Source organism: Chelonia mydas, chromosome 2, assembly GCF_015237465.2.
Source record: "Chelonia mydas isolate rCheMyd1 chromosome 2, rCheMyd1.pri.v2, whole genome shotgun sequence".
Taxonomy (NCBI): Eukaryota; Metazoa; Chordata; order Testudines; family Cheloniidae; genus Chelonia; species Chelonia mydas.
This window is the reverse complement of record NC_057850.1, coordinates 181935837-181954214: the sequence shown is the minus strand read 5'-3', so window position 1 is coordinate 181954214 and position 18378 is coordinate 181935837. Positions and strand designations below refer to the sequence as shown.

Sequence of the window (18378 nt, the reverse complement as noted above, 5' to 3'; positions counted from 1 at the left end):
TTGGTCCTTTGGGTCAGGTGCCAGCCAGGTTACCTGAGCTTCTTAACCCTTTACAGGTAACAGGATGTTGCCTCTGGCCAGGAGGGATTTTATAGCACTGTATACAGAAAGGTGGTTACCCTTCCCTTTATATTTATGACAGCTACCTATGTGGCTCTCTAGATATACAGATTCTAAGGCCAGAAGGGACGACTGTGATCATCTACTCTGACCTTCTCTGTAGTACAGGCCATAGAACTTCCGCAAAACAATTCGTAGGGCAGATCTTTTAGAAAAAACACTCTAACTTGTTTTAAAAATGGTCAGTGATGGAGAATCCACTATGACCCTTGGTAAACTGGTCCAATGATTAATTGCTCTCACTGTTAGGCTGACAGCATATGATCAAAGGGGATCCTAAACCTCAAAAATGCTTACCTTGGGTGGAGTGGGTTAATGCTGACACCCAATCTGACTGAAACAGACAGGGACTTCCATTACTAAGGAGGCTGACTCTCCCAACCCAGAGACGGGAATAAGTTAGACCTACCTGAGCTATGATTTAAATCCACCTCAGATCACAGCTCCCCACGGTTTACAGGTGCCAAACCATCCAAACCTGTCAGACTAACATGGTTGGTAAGCAAGGGGCTGAAGCCCAGAGATCCAATCTAAGAGTGGTTCGACTATGGGGTTCCACCTAGCAAGAGGTGCAGGATGCGAGGCCTGTCACCTGAGGGGTAAATTCAAGAGGGACAAAAAGGGGTCAAAAGCACAGTTCTCACCCTGTAATCATGACAGTCAGCCTGGAGGCTATAGCTCTTGTTGAACAGCCATCACATGGGCAAATGCTGATGGCAGAACCTATTTCTTTCACACACAGGCAACAGATGCATTCATACCCTCAAAAATGTTCACCAAGAAGTTTGGTGGTGATTGGACGTCTAGAGTAGTGAATGCCAGTGAAAATGAGGTAGGATCAGATGAGGCTAAAATAGGGAAAGAACAAGTTAAAAATTACTTGGACAAATTAGATGTCTTCAAGTCACCAGTGCCTGATGAAATGCATCCTAGAATACTCAAGGAGCTGACTGAGGAGATATCTGAGCCATTAGCGATTATTTGAAAAGTCATGAAAGACGGGAGAGATTCCAGAAGACTGGAAAAAGGCAAATATAGTACTCATCTATAAAAAGGGAAATAAGGACAACTCAGGGAATTACAGACCAGTCAGCTTAACCTCTTTATGCTGAAAGATAATGGAGCAAATAATTAAGCAATCAATTTGCAAACATCTAGGAGATAATAAGGTGATAAATAACAGTCAGTATGGATTTGTCAAAAACAAATTGTGTCAAACCAACCTGATAGCTTTCTTTGACAGGTAACAAGACTTGTAGATGGGGGGGAAGTGGTAGATGTGGTATATCTTGACTTTAGTAAAGCTTTTGATACTGTCTTGCATGACCTTCTCATAAATAAACTAGGGAAATGCAATCTAGAGGGAGCTACTATAAGATGGGTGCAAAACTGGTTGGAAAACCATTCCCAGAGAGTAGGTATCAGTGGTTCACAGTCATGCTGGAAGGGCATAATGAGTGGAGTACCGCAGGGATCAGTTCTGGGTCCGGTTCTGTTCAATATCTTCATCAATGATTTAGATAATGGACTACAGAGTACATTATAAAGTTTGCAGATGATACCAACCTGAGAGGGATTGCAAGGGGTTGCTTTGGCAGATAGGATTAAAATTCAAAATAATCTGGACGAACTGGAGAAAATGGTCTGAAGTAAATAGGATGATATTCAACAGGGACAAATGCAAAGTACTCTATTTAGGAAGGAACAATCAATTGCACACATACAAAATGGGAAATGACTGCCTAGGAAGGAATACTGGGGAAAGGGATCTGGGGGTCATAGTTGACCACAGTCTAAATATGAGTCAACAGCGTAATGGCTGTTGCAAAAAAAAGCGAACATCATTCTGGGATGTATTAGCAAGAGTGTTGTAAGCAAGACACGAGAAGTAATTCTTCCGCTCTACTCTGCTCTGATTAGGCCTCAACTGGAGTATTGTGTCCACATTTCAGGAAGGATGTGGACAAATTGGAGAGAGTCCAGAGAAGACCAAGAAAAATGATTACAGGTCTAGAAAACATGACCTATGAGGGAAGACTGAAAAAATTGGGTTTGTTTAGTCTGGAAAGAGAAGACTGAGAGGGTATATGATAACAGTTTTCAAGTATGTAAAAGGTTGTTACAAGGAGGAGGAAGATAAATTGTTTTTCTTAACCTCTGAGGATAGGACAAGAAGCAATGGGCCTAAATTGCAGTAAGGGAGGTTTAGGTTGGATATTAGGAAAGACTTCCTAACTGTCAGGGTGTTAAGCACCGGAATAAATTGCCTAGGCAGGTTGTGGAATCTCCATCATTGGACACTTTTAAAAGCAGGTTAGACAAACATCTGTAAGGAATGGTCTAGATAATTAGTCCTTCCATGAGTGCAGGGGACTGGACTAGATGACCTCTTGATGTCCCTTCCAGTTCTATGATCTCTAGGTTTCTTAAAGCAGAAAACCATCCACAGGATAGACAGGGCAAAACTTTTAAAAAGTGACTTCCCTTTGAATGAATCTTGTACCTCCTGGAGTGCAGTATACTTCCTATGGTTACCATCTTGCTTTTCACAGTACTGAGGCTTAGTTCCATGGAAGGTGCAACCTGTAGACAGTCTGGCACAACAGTTTTGTTCAAGTAGGTATTTGGCAGGTATCAATACCTAGATAGTACTGTGATTGGTATTCTTTAAATAATTGTAAATTAGACATATTACAAATTAAGGATAGATTAAACAAAACAGATTAGACTAAAATCCTTCAATCATTAAGTGAAACTGGACCAGATATGTGAATCAAGTCTCAGCGATGGGTGTCTCATAAATTATAATATTGTAGAATTAACTGTTTCTGAATATACTTTTGTTTCTAATCTTTCCCCCTCAATAATTTGTGTTAATCTGAAATAGTTCAGTGACACATGAAGAGTTATCCTTGGTGTGATCAGTCATTCTCATTTGATAGCCCTTAAAACTCTCCTGCCCTTGCATTCTGAACTTTACATCACCACAGCAAAGATTTTGCTATATCATATAGGACAGTCATTTTTCTCTCCATTGATAAGATGTAAAAATCAATTGTTCAGACTTAGCTGCCATTATTTCCTCATATAAACTCTTGTCTATGGGAATATGATGGCACATATTGTCTTCAGGAGCTCATTTACTTCAGGTTAAAATAACTGTGTGAAAAAAGGTGAATTTGTTTCATTATAGGAAAAAAAAAAAAGGATGACCTTACTATTAGCAGGAAGGTATAACAAGTGTTGCTCCCCGTCTAGGTGTCCCAGGTAGGACTTCTGGAGTGTTTCCAGTGTGTGTGGCCCTTCCTCTGACATCCAACTCAAGAGACACTTTTATAACTATCCCTGTTACTACTTTGAGAGAGGATGCAATCAACCTGTCAGGATTTACTCTCGCTGTAAAAAAACGTCTATTATATTCATATTGTTACCCTTTTGCATTGAGAGCATTTTGGATCCTAAGTACTGATAAAAGTGTTTAAAAATTCTTTTTCTGTATATGTAAATTTACTTGTCTCTTGCTCCTACCCTTCACATCCACAGACATATTGTATATGAACTAAGTAAAAGGTGCTCAGGTACTACTACAGTGATGTGCATGGTAAAACTATTCAGATAGGATGACTGATTTTTCTATGGACCACTTTATACACAGTGTCTGTACTATGAATGTGGTAGCTTCAGCCAGAGAACAAATATGCTGCTGCTGCATTTTGGAAAAGCTTTCTAAAACCTTAAGTTTTTCTAAAAGGAAATGATGATAATAAAGTCTCTTTGTCACAAAGGTGTATGTTTACTGTTGAGAAGTTGTTAAGGACTAAAACACAATGTGGCCTGTGTAAACTGTGCATATGATAATCAATTTCAAAGCATTTCCAACATGGTCAAAAATGACCCCAAGATTCTTAACCTGATCTGTTACCTTTGAATGAATCACCTCAATGTGTAGGGAGAAAGGAAAGAGAGCCTCCCCATAACAATGGTCTCTACCCAGCAGCAAGACTTCTGTTCTCTTGCTCTACTGAAAGTGGTATACACACTTCATACAAGTGAGTGAGTATATGTTCACTTACACTGGGGATGAACAAATGGGCTCAGAAAAAGTAAAAAAATAGGCTGAATCTTGGCTCTTCTTTCTATCCAAATTGAGCTTGAACCTCTTAAAATATGTGTATCAGTTCAAATAGTGTACTAAATAGGTGTTAAGACTTAAAAGGATTTCCATCCCCACCCAAATCCAGCTGACTATCTCCTCCCAATTCTAGATGAAAACACTGCCCCTCCCCAAAAAGAGAACTAGACACTGTCCCTTTCTTTTGTCCTCCACACATCTGCTCTTCTTTTCTCTATATCATTTCTCAAGCCCATCTGTTCCAATAACCCACTATTATTTCTGCCTTAAGTCTATGCACAATCCAATTCCACAATTTCTGGTACTTTTTCAGCACTGAGATATCACAAATACTTTACAGTGGTTCAGTGAAGCACAACAGAGGTGGGGTAACGGGGCAAAGGAAGATGGAATAGGTCAGAGAGCCAGCTCTCTCATAAGGAATGGCCAGCGTCCAGTCTACACGAATGGGGACGACAACCGGGAGAATAAGAGAGAAGCTGGTTAGGGAGGCAGGAGCTGTTATTAAGAACTGGCTGACAGGCAGAACAATTAAGAGAATTTTGGAAATAGGACCTGCACTACAAGTATGGTGGAAGAATGGTAGAAAAATGTCCTCCAAAAGTATGGATAAGTTATAAGACTTTGGGGGCTTATTTGGATCTCAGAACCTTGTGCAGTTTGCCTATAACTAAATAATAGATCTATAAATGACACATGACCTTTTTTATTAAAAAATGTTAATGCTGGATTGTTGCTGCCAGGGGAGTCACTTTTTCAGTGTGCAAGATTTAACAGACTTTAATAATACGACATGCATAAAGACATTTGAAACCTAATTAATCTCTTGACATTTGACTAAAAGTCAAAGCAGTGGACCACAAGATGAATGGGATACTTCACCTGTGAAGGTTGATTATTATCTTTTTTCATGAGGTGCAAATGAGTTATTAAGATCCTTCTACAAAATTTTATTGTAGCTCTTTCCCTTTTTAAATAACTGTTCACATCTTGAGTGCTTACTATGTTTTCTTAATACAGTGTTGGATTTAATGATTGTTGTACGCTGTCATTTTGTGTTTTCTATTTATACTTCCAGTTTTAGAGAAACTACTCCCACTCTCATTTGCCAGAAAGAGCTGTTAAGGTTTATTTTAAAGCTGGTTGTGTCATTCTAGATGGTAATAGCCTGGAACTTTCATCTCCATTTTAGTTCCTGAGATTCAACATACTTGGCAACTCCAAACACAGCGGGATAAAGTTTGGCATATGTTCCACCTAGGACTATCAATTAACCGCAGTTAATGCATGAGATTAACGTAAAACAAATTAACTAGATTTAAAAAAAACAACAGTCATTAATCGCAGTTTTAATAGCACCATTAAACAATAATAGAATTTCCAATTTAAATTTATTATAAATATTTTGGATGTTTTTCTACATTTTCAAATATGTTGATTTCAATTACAACACAGAACACAAAGTGTACAGTGGTCACTTTATATTACTATTTGAGATTGCAAATACTTGCACTGTAAAAATATAAACAAAAGAAACAGTATTTTCCAGTTCACCTCAGACAAGTCCACTCAGCCAATTGCTAAGACAAAAAAGTTTGTTTACATTTACAGGAGATAAAGCTGCCTACTTCTTATTTACAATGTCACCTGAAAGTGAGACCAGGTTCTCATGGCACTGTTGTGGCCAGTGTTGCAAGGAATTTATGTGCCAGATATGCTAAACATTTGTATGCCCCTTCATGTTTTGACTTGTAGGCTCTATAGTTTTACATTGTTTTGTTTTTGAGGGCAGTTACGTTAAAAATATTCTACATTTGTAAGCTGCACTTTCATTATAAAGAGATTGCACTACAAGACTTGTCTGAGGTGAACTGAAAAATACTATTTCTTTTGTTTATCTTTTTACAGTGCAAATATTTGTACACTTATTTGTACACTTTGTAGTCTCTGTTGTAATTGAAATCAATATATTTGAAAATGTAGAAAAACATCCAAAAATATTTATAATAATTTCAATTGGTATTCTATTATTGTTTAACAGTGTGATTAAAACTGCGATTAATTGCGACTATATTTTTTAATCTTGCGATTAATTGCAATTATTTTTTTAAATTATTTGACAGCCCTAATTCCACCATATAGTGGAAACTGTGAGGGGCACAGCTGGCTCCTGCCCTGGTCCCCAGGGAACCCAGCAAGCTCAGCAGGGCCTAATGAGCTCCCTCCAAAATGTTTGCACTACCTGATTTTAGCAGGGGAAGCAGTGGTCTGCTACTGGAATCTTGCAGGAGCAACAGCATCTGCTCATTATATACCACATCCACAGCTGCACTTTCCCTGCTCTCATTTCCACTTCCTGATCCAGCCAGCTTCTAGTGACAGTCCTTGCTCCAAGCCCTGCTCATCCCTTGCTCCCACCAGCAGCTCCAGCCCCCCCTGCTTCATTCTGTTTTCTGACTCCTGGCTCTGACTCTTGGCTACATCTCTGACTATGACTCCAGCTTACCCTTCAGGTGAGACTTGGACTTCTGACTCCGGTTATGACCCTTTGGCCCTTCGACCCTGACTCCGGCTTCACCTTTGGACCGGTCCCTGATCCCTAGAGCTACGCTTATTATTCCCCAAATTGCCACCACAAGCATGAGGCAAGGTCCTGCTCCACCCACTAGGTAGACCACCCATGCCCCAGCAGTTTACAATAAACACTTTCTGAAGACACAGTTTACATGTAAATATCTTTTTCACATAAGATTAAACTCTCCTCATAGTCCTAACGTTGTTAACTTCAGCAAAGGAGTGAATATTTGGTAGAAAAATCTGAAACATTTTGATAAACTGTTAATAAGGTTGCCTGGTGTCCGGTTTTCAATTGGAATGCTTGGTCGAAAAGGGACCCTGTTGGCTCAGGTCAGCACCATTGACTGGGCCATTAAAAGTCTGGTCCACGGCACAGCGGGGCGAGGCAGGCTCCCTGTCTGCCATGGCTCTGCGCGACTCCTGGAAGCAGCAGCATGTCCCCCCTTCAGCTCCTATGCCTAGAGGCAGCCAGGGGGCTCTGTGCGCTGCCCAGTCCGCAGGTGCCGTCCCCGCAGCTCCCACTGGCCGGGACAGGGCAGTGTGCAGAGCCACCTTACTGCGCCTCCGCATAGGAACTAGAGAGGGGACATGCCGCTGCTTCCGGGAGCTGCTTGAGGTAAGCACCGCCCAGAGCCTGCACCCCTGATCCCCTCCTGTGGCCCAACCCCCTGCCCTGTCCTGATCCCCCTTCCACCCTTCGAACCCCTCAATCCCAGCCCGGAGCACCCACCCACACCCCAGCCCCCTGCCCCAACCCAGTGAAAATGAGAGAGTGAGGATAGGGAGAGCGAGCGACCGGAGGGGTGGGGGGAATAGAGTGAGCGAGGATGGCGCCTCGGATAAGGGGTGGGGCCTCAGGAAAGGAGAAGGGTGCGGGGCAGGGCAAGGGTGTTTGGTTTTGTGCGAGTAGAAAGTTGCCAACCCAAACTGTTAATGGAGTACTGGCCTGCCAAAGAAGCTAAAGATAGAGTAAACAAATGAGTAGTTCTGGACATATCCAAAATTGGACTGTAAACCACCTACTGGACTGATTCAATTAAGTGTTGCAGGTAGAAATCTTGCAAATTACTCCTCTATGCCCTCCCTGAAACATCAGTTTATACAAATATGATCTGATATATACATAAAGTCTACTAAAACCTTTTTCTAGTCCATCAGTCTACTCTGCAATAATCTGATTTGTTCATCTTTGAGAAGCGAAGCTACAGAATGAAGCTTTACAAACACATTTCTGCCTCTAGTAAAATGTGTCCAATTTCTTTCTATGAAAGACATGCCAGCTGATATGACAGTACAAATGAAGTATTTCCTTGCCTTTGAATGAGTCCCAAAAGACAAGAATAAATTCCACAATGGGCAGAAATGCTGCTACAATGAGGACAATTAAATGCTCCTGACAACCTCTAATTCACATAAAATAGTCTGTAAATAAATGAGAAGGGAAACAAAGGTGCTAGAAATAATAAACTGAGGGTGAAATGTTCTGCAAAATACGACAGTCTTACACACTAATGTAACTCACTTACTATAGGTAAGGCAGTTCTTTATTTCACCCTCAGTTTATTATTAAAACTGAAATTCTAGTCAATATATTGGGTTCCAGCAGCCGTCAGAGTACAGAAGCAGGTGAGTATCTACTGTACGCCTACAATGGTCAACATTTGCAAACAGTAACCAGATACTACAGTTTTTTCTAATATCTAGAATAGAGCATCAGTGATAATTATGTGCTATATGTTGCGAAATGTCGACCTTTTAAAATGGTGACAACTGTAAAATACTGTCAGAGAAGAAAGTTACTAAGTGTATCTGAGATGGCATTATCGCAAGATATTGGTTTCAAGATCTGATCACCAAGAGTTAAAGTTAATGATGAGATATGAAGAAGAATCATTAATCCATTAAGAGCCTTTTTAAAGATTAAGAATATTCTCCTTCTCAACTTCCTTTTTGTATGAGGTGTCAAGTGACATTTTTCACCTTGTTTTGCCTTGAGATTTGTATATACTTTGGCAGAGAGTAGGCTTATAAACTAAAGTTTTAAAAGACAAACACCTGATGATTGGTACACTGAAAGAAAGAATCCTATGAGACCTCCAACCGTACCAATCTTTTAGATGGGAGTTAAACATGACCAAAATACTTTTGGTTATTTAAGACCGGATTATACTTTTCACAAGAGATTGAAGTAATTCTGCTCTGTGTCCTCACTGAATTCCAGCCTGGGTAATTATTCTGGGCCATATCATGGAGCTGATTATTAAGCAGAACTCTCCATTAATTTCGGTGGGGGACACATTTATAAATTGATGGCGTGGGCCATTCTAAAATTCCCCTCCCAGATCCAGTTACATATGTTATTCTCTCTTTCACCTAGAAACATTACAGGTGAGCATCTTTACACATCTGATGTGTTCCATGACATGAAAGGCTGTAGTTCAGAGGAGAGAGACGTGACTTCATGGTAGTCTACATAAAGGATTTTGGAATCAAAGCAGCTGAAATGTAAGGCATTATCATTGTTATCAATATGAAACTGCAGAAATAATCATGAAGCAAGATCCATCATGCAAGATTGATTGAGGAAAGGAGAAAAAGTAACATGTAGACTGTAACCCACTCTATAATCTTCATAATCTAATACAACTCCCCTGGGGAGGAAAAAGACAGTAAATTCCAAAAACTAAAAAGTACAAAAGTAATGGGAATGACTAGGATCTATGACTGATCTGCCTTCAAAAATATTGGTTTCCTGGCAGCTGAAGAGACAGAATCATAGTCAGAATAGGAAGGGGGGGGGTTTAGATGCTAGTGTTTGAACTGTTAAAAAAACAAATTCAATAACTTCCTGTGAGGCATCATTTGAACACAAGATAAATGAAGCGAAACAAAAGCATCTTTAGGGCATAATTTATAATATGTTTATGAGTGATCCCCTTGGAATTATGAATTTACTTTATCATAAAAGGGAGCATCAGCAGTATAACTTTTCAGGACTGACTTCATAATTGGAGTCTCATATAATATTCAGTGTGTATATAGAGCTTTTCATTTTCAAAGCACTTTAAGTACATTAACTTGTTAATTCTCACACTGCTATGGGGAAGCAAGAGAAAATTAATTACCTGTTATGCTCTATCCCACTACTACTGCCCCATGGACCAAAATATTTCAAGAGCTTAGGTGGCTCCACTTGTCTTGGCTAGGGAGCTGAAACCTAGGGATAAGAATCCTCTAGGGTAGGATCTTTAAAGAACTATAAAAGGCCCTATTTTACAGATGGGAAAACTGAAATTGAGAGAGACTTTCCCAAGGCCACAGAAAGAATATTATCTCCCAGACCACTAGATCATGTCCTGCTCTGTGTATAAAGATGACAAAAATCAGGAACTTGAAATAGTGCCAAACAAATTTTAAAGTGTCTTTATGCAGCAGGAAAGAATTCTAAAGTTATTGTGGGTGTGACACTTGGCTAGAAAGGGTTAAGCGTCCTGCAGGATAAATGACTCAAATTCAAACTTAAAGACATATGGAGAGATAATGTCTGTGTTTTTGTGTATTTACATATGGGTAGTGGTCAACAATATAATCAACAGTCCCTGTCTATGCTGTATTCTGTAAATTCAGAGATAAAAAAAACATCCTAGCATTTAAATGAACTGTAAACGCGGGATATCGCTGTATTCACCTCTTTTTGAAGTGTATAGTATATCACCTGTGAATGATGGAAAAACAGGCAATTGCCTTACTTTAGTCTGGTCAGGTTTCAGAGTAGCTGCCGTGTTAGTCTGTTTTCACAAAAAGAAAAGGAATACTTGTGGCACCTTAGAGACTAACCAATTTATTTGAGCATAAGCTTATGCTCAAATAAACTGGTTAGTCTCTAAGGTGCCACAAGTACTCCTTTTCTTTTAGTCTGTGTGAATAATTAACGAGGATGCTTAAGAAATGAGGGTCTATTGTTCCCCGAGGGACTCCAACCTGTCAAAGAAGGCCTGAATTGTATAAAAGATGTTTGGGTCCCAATCCTTTTTATCTCAGATCTGCTTGAAGTTTTATTCAGGAGAAGCCTAAGCCACAAGGACTGAGTTCCCAATTGTGACTGCACTGCCCTGAAATATAAACAATGAATATAACCTATGGACTATTTCTGAAAGAACTCTTTACAACTACAAAGCTTACCATCTCTGCTATGAATCTGAACCTCAAGAATTGAACTCTTGTCTTTTAACCATACTCTCTCTCTCTTCTTTTTTCATAAACTTTAGTTTAGTTAATAAGAATTGGCTGTAAGCGTGTTTTTGGGTAAGATCTGGAATATTCATTAACCTGGGAGGTAATGTGTCTACCACCTTTGGGATTGGTAGACCCTTTTCATTTTTATATGACAAAATAAGATTTTCCGTAATCTTCATCATTCTCGACTTGGGTATCTGGGTGGAGGCCTGAGGCTGGGTTATTTTAAGGGAACTGTGTTGTTGGCTTCTGGGCAACCAGTGAGGTAATAAAAAAGCTGTTTTGTGCTGGCTTGATAAATCTAAGTATTAAAATATCCACCAGCTTTGGGGATAGTCTGCCCCATTCTTTGCAGTTCACCCTAATTGAGCGACCTCAGGTGGCTCCCCTGGGACCCCGGTCACAATGGGAAATGAGAAAAGGTAAACAAGTCCTCTGTTTTGCTTTAGGCCAGCGTTCATCCCACCTTTACTTGGACAGTAGAACTTTCAGATCTATTTTTACCAGATCAGTATTTCTGTAATTATCTTACAGACTTGGGTGTCAGAAGTTGTGAACTTTAGGATTAGGCCCTCAATCAATAAGACACTGGCTATGCTTCAGGTATTTAGTACCTTGAAGACTAACCAGTTCCTAAGGGTGCTGAGACTTAGATGGAGAAATGGTTTCTGGTACCTGGATGTACTTCACAGCAAAGGGCAGTGAGATGCGGTGAGCCCCAACTAGTGTCATATCCAGTCCCTTCTGGGACTCCCCCTTCTCCAAGCCTGTCCTCTCCATGTCACATCTGCCTTCAATAATATTTCTAGCCCAATTCCTCAAGCCACGAACTACCCTGAGTGATGAGACACAAAATAGATTAGAGGTGGGAAAGAACTAGCACATTGCCAAGTAATGTGAAAAGTAAATGAGAGTGGGACCTAGCAGACTACACACAGGAGACAGGCAGGGGCATGAATCATAGAATATCGGGGTTGGAAGGGACCTCAAGAGGTCATCTAGTCCAACCTCCTGCTCAAAGAAGGACCAATCCCCAACTAAATCATCCCAGCCAGGGTTTTGTCAAGCCTGACCTTAAAAACTTCTAAGGAAGGAGATTCCACCACCTCCCTAGGTAACGCATTCCAGTGTTTCACCACCCTCCTAGTGAAAAAGTTTTTCCTAATATCCAACCTAAACCTCCCCCACTGTAACTTGAGACCATTACTCCTTGTTCTGTCATCAGCTACCACTGAGAACAGTCTAGAGCCATCCTCTTTGGAACCCCCTTTCAGGTAGTTGAAAGCAGCTATCAAATCCCCCCTCATTCTTCTCTTCTGCAGACTAAACAATCCCAGTTCCCTCAGCCTCTCCTCATAACTCATGTGTTTCACTCCCCTAATCATTTTTGTTGCCCTCCGCTGGACTCTTTCCAATTTTTCCACATCCTTCTTGTAGTGTGGGGCCCAAAACTTTACACAGTACTCCAGATGAGGCCTCACCAGTGTTGAATAGAGGGGAACCATCACGTCCCTCGATCTGCTGGCAATGCCCCTACTTTTACATCCCAAAATGCCATTGGCCTTCTTGGCAACAAGGGCACACTGTTGACTCATATCCAGCTTCTCGTCCACTGTAACCCCTAGGTCCTTTTCTGCAGAACTGCTGCCGAGCCATTCGGTCCCTAGTCTGTAGCGGTGCATGGGATTCTTCCGTCCTAAGTGCAGGACTCTGCAGTTGTCCTTGTTGAACCTCATCAGAATTCTTTTGGCCCAATCCTCTAATTTGTCTAGGGCCCTCTGTATCCTATCCCTACCCTTCAGCGTATCTACCTCTCCTCCCAGTTTAGTGTCATCTGCAAACTTGCTGAGAGTGCAATCCACACCATCCTCCAGATCATTTACGAAGATATTGAACAAAACCGGCCCGAGGACTGAGGATGCTTGCTGTGGAGTCCTAATGTAATTTAAATGTATTATTTTGTTTTTTTAAAGACAAAGTCTTTCAAAGAATTAAAAAAATACATATAACTAATAAAAAAAACAAAACATAAAAACAAAAACAAATGTTAAACAGCTCATATATAGGTTTTCTGATCTGTACATACCTATTTAGATGATTTCATACTTAGGTGCGTGAAAATCAACAATGTTTATCAAGAAATGAGCGTGCCTTTTTTGAGTCTAATGAGGAAATACATATGGTGTGTGTTTATTTAAATATATTTTGCAGCTGTTGTGAATTTTATAATTTATGTGAATCCAAAATTTAGACTGTAATACTGTTAATACAAAAAGTTGCATTAAAAATTATGAAAAGATCAGTGCATATGCACTAGGGAATAGCCAGATTTAAAGTGTTAATGCAATTAATTTTAAAATTAAACAAAACAGAAGAGCTTTCTCTGTAATATGAATAATCTGTTTACAAGCAACATTTCAATTAAGTACATGTCCTAAACTGATAAAAATACCATTAGCACCAGGCTTTTAATATTTTAATTACTCCTAGATTTTTAAGGTCAAGGGGACCATTTTGAAACTGTCTGAGCTCCTGTACAATATAGGCCATAGAAGCTCACTCAGTAATTTCTGCATCCAGCCTGTAAACCCATAACTTCTGTCTGAAGTTCTAATATATCATTATTTATATAGCAGTCTGTATATGTCTGAAGCTCTAGTCAACACACAAAAGAAAGAAGTTGCCCCAAAGAGTTTACAGTCAAATTCACAGAATTATGATAGCACAAGTGACAACTACTCAAGTGCACTGTTGCAGATTTTGTCTTGTTGGCTTGCCAGTGCTTACTCACAAAACCAAGGGTACTATTGTTAATAAGTAATTAAAAATGGTCGATGCTAGCAAAATGCGGTTACAAATTTATAGACAAGCTTTCAAACAAATGTATTCTCATTTCAGCAACAGAAGTTTCTCACTACATCTTGTAAACTGAAGCCAAATTCTCTATTTCAACACATTTTATTACTGAATCTGCCTTTTATTTAGATGTGTAATGATTTTTATAGTTAGGACCACTGAAGTCAATGGGGCTCCTCCTGGGTGCATCAGACTGCTAAATAGATCACAATGTAGGACTGGGGCACTAGTTAGTAAGAAAGAAGTTTATAGTCATAGTGTGACTGGCCCTTTCACAGGTGTGAATAGGAAGAATACAAGGAGCCTCCCTTCTTCCTGCATGCTCCAGGTGTGCAAGGACCAATTACAATCAAAGTTCATGTGCTCTGGGCTCTGTACCACCCTTATACAAAGTTGTGCCTTAAAGGTACAATTTAGCTTTCACTTAGTCACTCCTTTAGGAACCACCAGCTTTAGGGTGGCTATGTAATTATAAACTACAGTACATAATTAAGTACACTGAGTAGAAAAGCTCATGCTACGATACATACATAGGCAAATATTTGCAGTGAGGAGGGTGCCAAATATAAGAAACACATACCTTGTTCATAAAGTAAAGTCATGTTTGTATTTTTGTGGGCAACCAGATTATTCAATAATGCAGTTACACTCTGCATGGTATTACCCAGCACACTGTCCTGGTGCTCCTGTAATACAAATAAAATTAAACGACAAATAAAACATCTTCCAATACATTTACTTATTTTAAGTTTAACAGTAGACTGTTTCCTTGCAAAATGTAATGGGAAATATTATCCAATTCCTTTAAAATTCAACTTGATGATTACAGCACAGTGACAATTACATTAACATGACCTCTTATAAAGGTTGTTTAAGAGGCTAATTACCTGCACTAAAACCTCAGATCTGAACTTCACATGTGACCTTTTGTCATAAATGAGTTGAACAAAAACTGAATAACCCTGAACACTTACATCTGGATTAGAACTTTACCAAACTCCAATCACCTCATATTCAGAACTGATGTATATTTTCATTGCATTACATTTCTCTTACAGACTATTCTCATTCTATTTAGCTTTAGTTCGAGGTGCCATAGAAAGCCATGTGATCCTTTTGTTATTTTGTGAGTAAATACACCAGGGGGCAAGATTTTTCATAAATGTAATATTAAGGTTAATATTAGGGCTGTCAAGCTATAAAAAAAATTAATCGCGATTAATAGTGCGTTAAACAATAATAGAATACCATTTATTTAAATATTTTTGGATGCACATTTTCAAATATATTGATTTCAATTACAACATGGAATACAAAGTGTATGGTGCTCACTTTATATTTATTTTTTATTATAAACATTTGCACTGTAAAAATAAAAGAAATAGTATTTTTCAATTCACTTAATAAAAGTACTGTAGTGCAATATCTTTATTATGAAAGTTGAACTTACAAATGTAGAATTATGTACCAAAAATAACTGCATATAAAAACAAAATGAATGTAAAACTTTAGAGCCTACAAGTCCACTCAGTCCTACTTCTTGTTCAGCCAATCGCTCAAACAAGGTTATTTACATTTGCAGGAGATAATGCTGCCCGTTTCTTGTTTACAATGTCACCTGAAAGTGAGAACAGGCATTCGCATGGCACTGTGCCAAATGCGCTAAAGATTCATATGTCCCTTCATGCTTCAATCAACATTCCAGAGGACATGCGTCCATGTTGATGATAGGTTCTGCTTGATAACAATCCAAAGGAGTGCATTTTCATTTTCATCATCTGAGTCAGATTCTACCACTTGATTTTCTTTTTTTGTGGTTTGGTTCTGTAGTTTCCGCATTAGAGTGCTGCTCTTTTAAGACTTCTGAAAGCATGCTCCACACTCTGACCCTCTCAGATTATGGAAGGCACTTCAGATTCTTAAATCTTGGGTCGAGTGCTGTAGCTATCTTTAGAAATCTCACATTGGTACCTTCTCTTTGCGTTTTGTCAAATCTACAGTGAAAGTGTTCTTAAAATGAACAGCATGCTGGGTCATCATCCGAGACAGCTATAATATGAAATATATGGCAGAATGCAGGTAAAACACAGAGCAGGAGATATACAATTCTCCCCCAAGGAGTTCAGTCACAAATTTAATTAACACATTGTTTTTTTACCAAGCGTCATCAGAATGGAAGCATGTCCTCTGGAATGGTGGCCAAAGCATGAAGGGGCATACGAATGTTTAGGATATCTGACACATAAATACCTTGCAATGCTGGCTACAAAAATGCCATGCGAACATCTGTTCTCGCTTTCAGATGACATTGTAAATAAGAAGTGGGCAGCATTATCTCCCGTAAATGTAAACAAACTTGTTTCTCTTAGCGATTGGCTGAACAAGAAGTAGGACCAAGTGGACTTGCAGGCTCTAAAGTTTTGCATTATTTTGTTTTTGAGTGTCATTATGTAACAAAAAAAAATCTACACTTTTAGTTGTGCTTTCACAATAAAGAGATTGCACTACGGTACTTTACTCCTGGGGCAATTCTGCGCCCCTGGGCGTGCACAGAATTAATGTTCCCCGCAGATTTCTTTGCTTCCCTGCAGAAAAATGACTTTCTGACAGAGAAGAAAAGGGAAGCTGCAAGAGCAGTCACACATCACTCACTCGCAGTGAAGGTACAATGTTTCAGGCACCGAGAGCAGCTGGCGGAGAGGTAAATCTCCATGGGGCTGGAGACACCCCAGCCAGTGGCTCCTACCCTGAGACAGAATCAGCGGCTGGGCTGGAGGCAGGAGAGGATGGGACTTCCTTTTCCTCTACAAGGAGGGCCTGGGGCTGTGTCAGACTCACACCCAGAAACCTCCCCCAGCTACAAAAAACTCAGCATCCTCCCCTGTTTCCTGCCCCCATCACTCCTCAGCTGTTGGGGGAGGGGTCACTGTATGGGGAGCTGCTCCCCCATCCACCCAACCACCAGGCATCCAGACCTCCCATACCCAGACACCCCTGCCAAGCCTCATTGAGTACATCGAGAACCCCCCTAGCCCTCCATACCCAAACCTCTCCCCACTGAACCTCAACCCCTGCATCTGGAGCCCCCCGGCACTAGACCCCCTGCCTCTGGACCCACACCCCTGCACCTAGACCACCCTCCACTGAGCTCCGTGCACGCAAATCCCCACCCGAAGCCCCCACATCCAGACCCCCCCGCCATTGACCACCAACTAGCTGCTCCAAGACCCCCACCCCACCAAGCCCCACTCCCCCAGAACCCAGATCCCTCTGCTGAGCCCCAACCACCTTCACCTGGAAGCCCCTGCAGAGATCCATTGCCCCTGCACCTGGAACTTCCCTAAGGAGCCTCTGTGGATCCAGATCCTCCCCATACCTAGACCCCCCACTGAGCTGCCTGCACCGAGATTGTTCCACAGAGAATCCTCTCACCCCACTCCTGGATCCCCCCACACTGAGCCCCTCCACACTTGGATCCTGCCTGGTTGAACCTGCCTGCCCCACACCTGGTGCACCTGACGCAGAGGGGCAGGGCCCCAGGATGTTTCTGGGGCAGGCCCAGGCCTTGTGCTGTGTCAGGATCCAGTGCAGCCCCACGGCTGAGTCCATGTCCTTGAGTTGGGAGGAGGGAGGGCTGCAGAGTGATCTTCCACCTTTGTGCAGCCAGTGGCCTGTGCTCCCTACTGCCATGCTAGAGCCTCCACATTTATTTACTGACAAATAAAACTTGCAGAATTTTGAAGAATTTTAAAATATTACGCACAGAATTTTTAATTTTTTGGCACAGAATGCCCTCAGAAGTAGATACTTGTATGCGGTGAATTGAAAAACACTATTTCTTTTATCATTTTTACAATACAAATATTTGTAATAAAAATAAAGTGAGCACTGTACACTTTGTGGTCTGTGTTGTAATTGAAATCAATATATTTGAAAATGTACAAAACCATCCAAAATATTTAATATGCTTAAATTGGTATTCTATTGTTTAACAGTGCAATTAAATTAAATTTTTTTAGTTAAATGAGTGAGTTAACTGCGATTAATTGACAGCCCTAGTTAATATATAATACATGGAGGATACCCATATTTACACATATAGTTTCATGATTCTCAGGGAGGCTCACTGTTGACAGATTGCTTCAGTGAAGTGACAGAATATTCTGTCTCTATATTGATACATTCAAGGTGTTCTTGATCACAAGAAAAATGTTGCGTCTCTACTGTCCTTAAAAATATGCTGTAATCAATCTGAAAAGTGTGAAAAATTGTGGTGTGATCAGTAATAATTAGCTTGACAAGGAGTGCCTGAGATGCTTGCTCATCCAGCTTGGTCTACAACTCCTGCCTATGAATATTTCCCCCTTTCTTGGGATGCAGGCTTCCGATAGCTTCTGCAGCTTTGATTTAAAATAATCCCAGGCCTCCTCTACCTTTAGATCTATAAATTCTTCAGT

General features: G+C 40.4%; 1 protein-coding gene across 10 annotated transcripts in view; it reads right to left on the bottom strand.

Annotated features, from left to right (window-relative positions):
- The window catches only part of ULK4 (unc-51 like kinase 4), a 395815-nt gene that overhangs the window by 110300 nt on the left and 267137 nt on the right, over window positions 1-18378 (bottom strand). For all 10 annotated transcript variants that reach the window (XM_037890225.2, XM_043540763.1, XM_043540762.1 and 7 more), the window contains one exon: window positions 14502-14607. In XM_037890225.2, the coding sequence (XP_037746153.1) occupies window positions 14502-14607 (106 nt within the window). The remainder of the gene's footprint in view (window positions 1-14501; window positions 14608-18378) is intronic.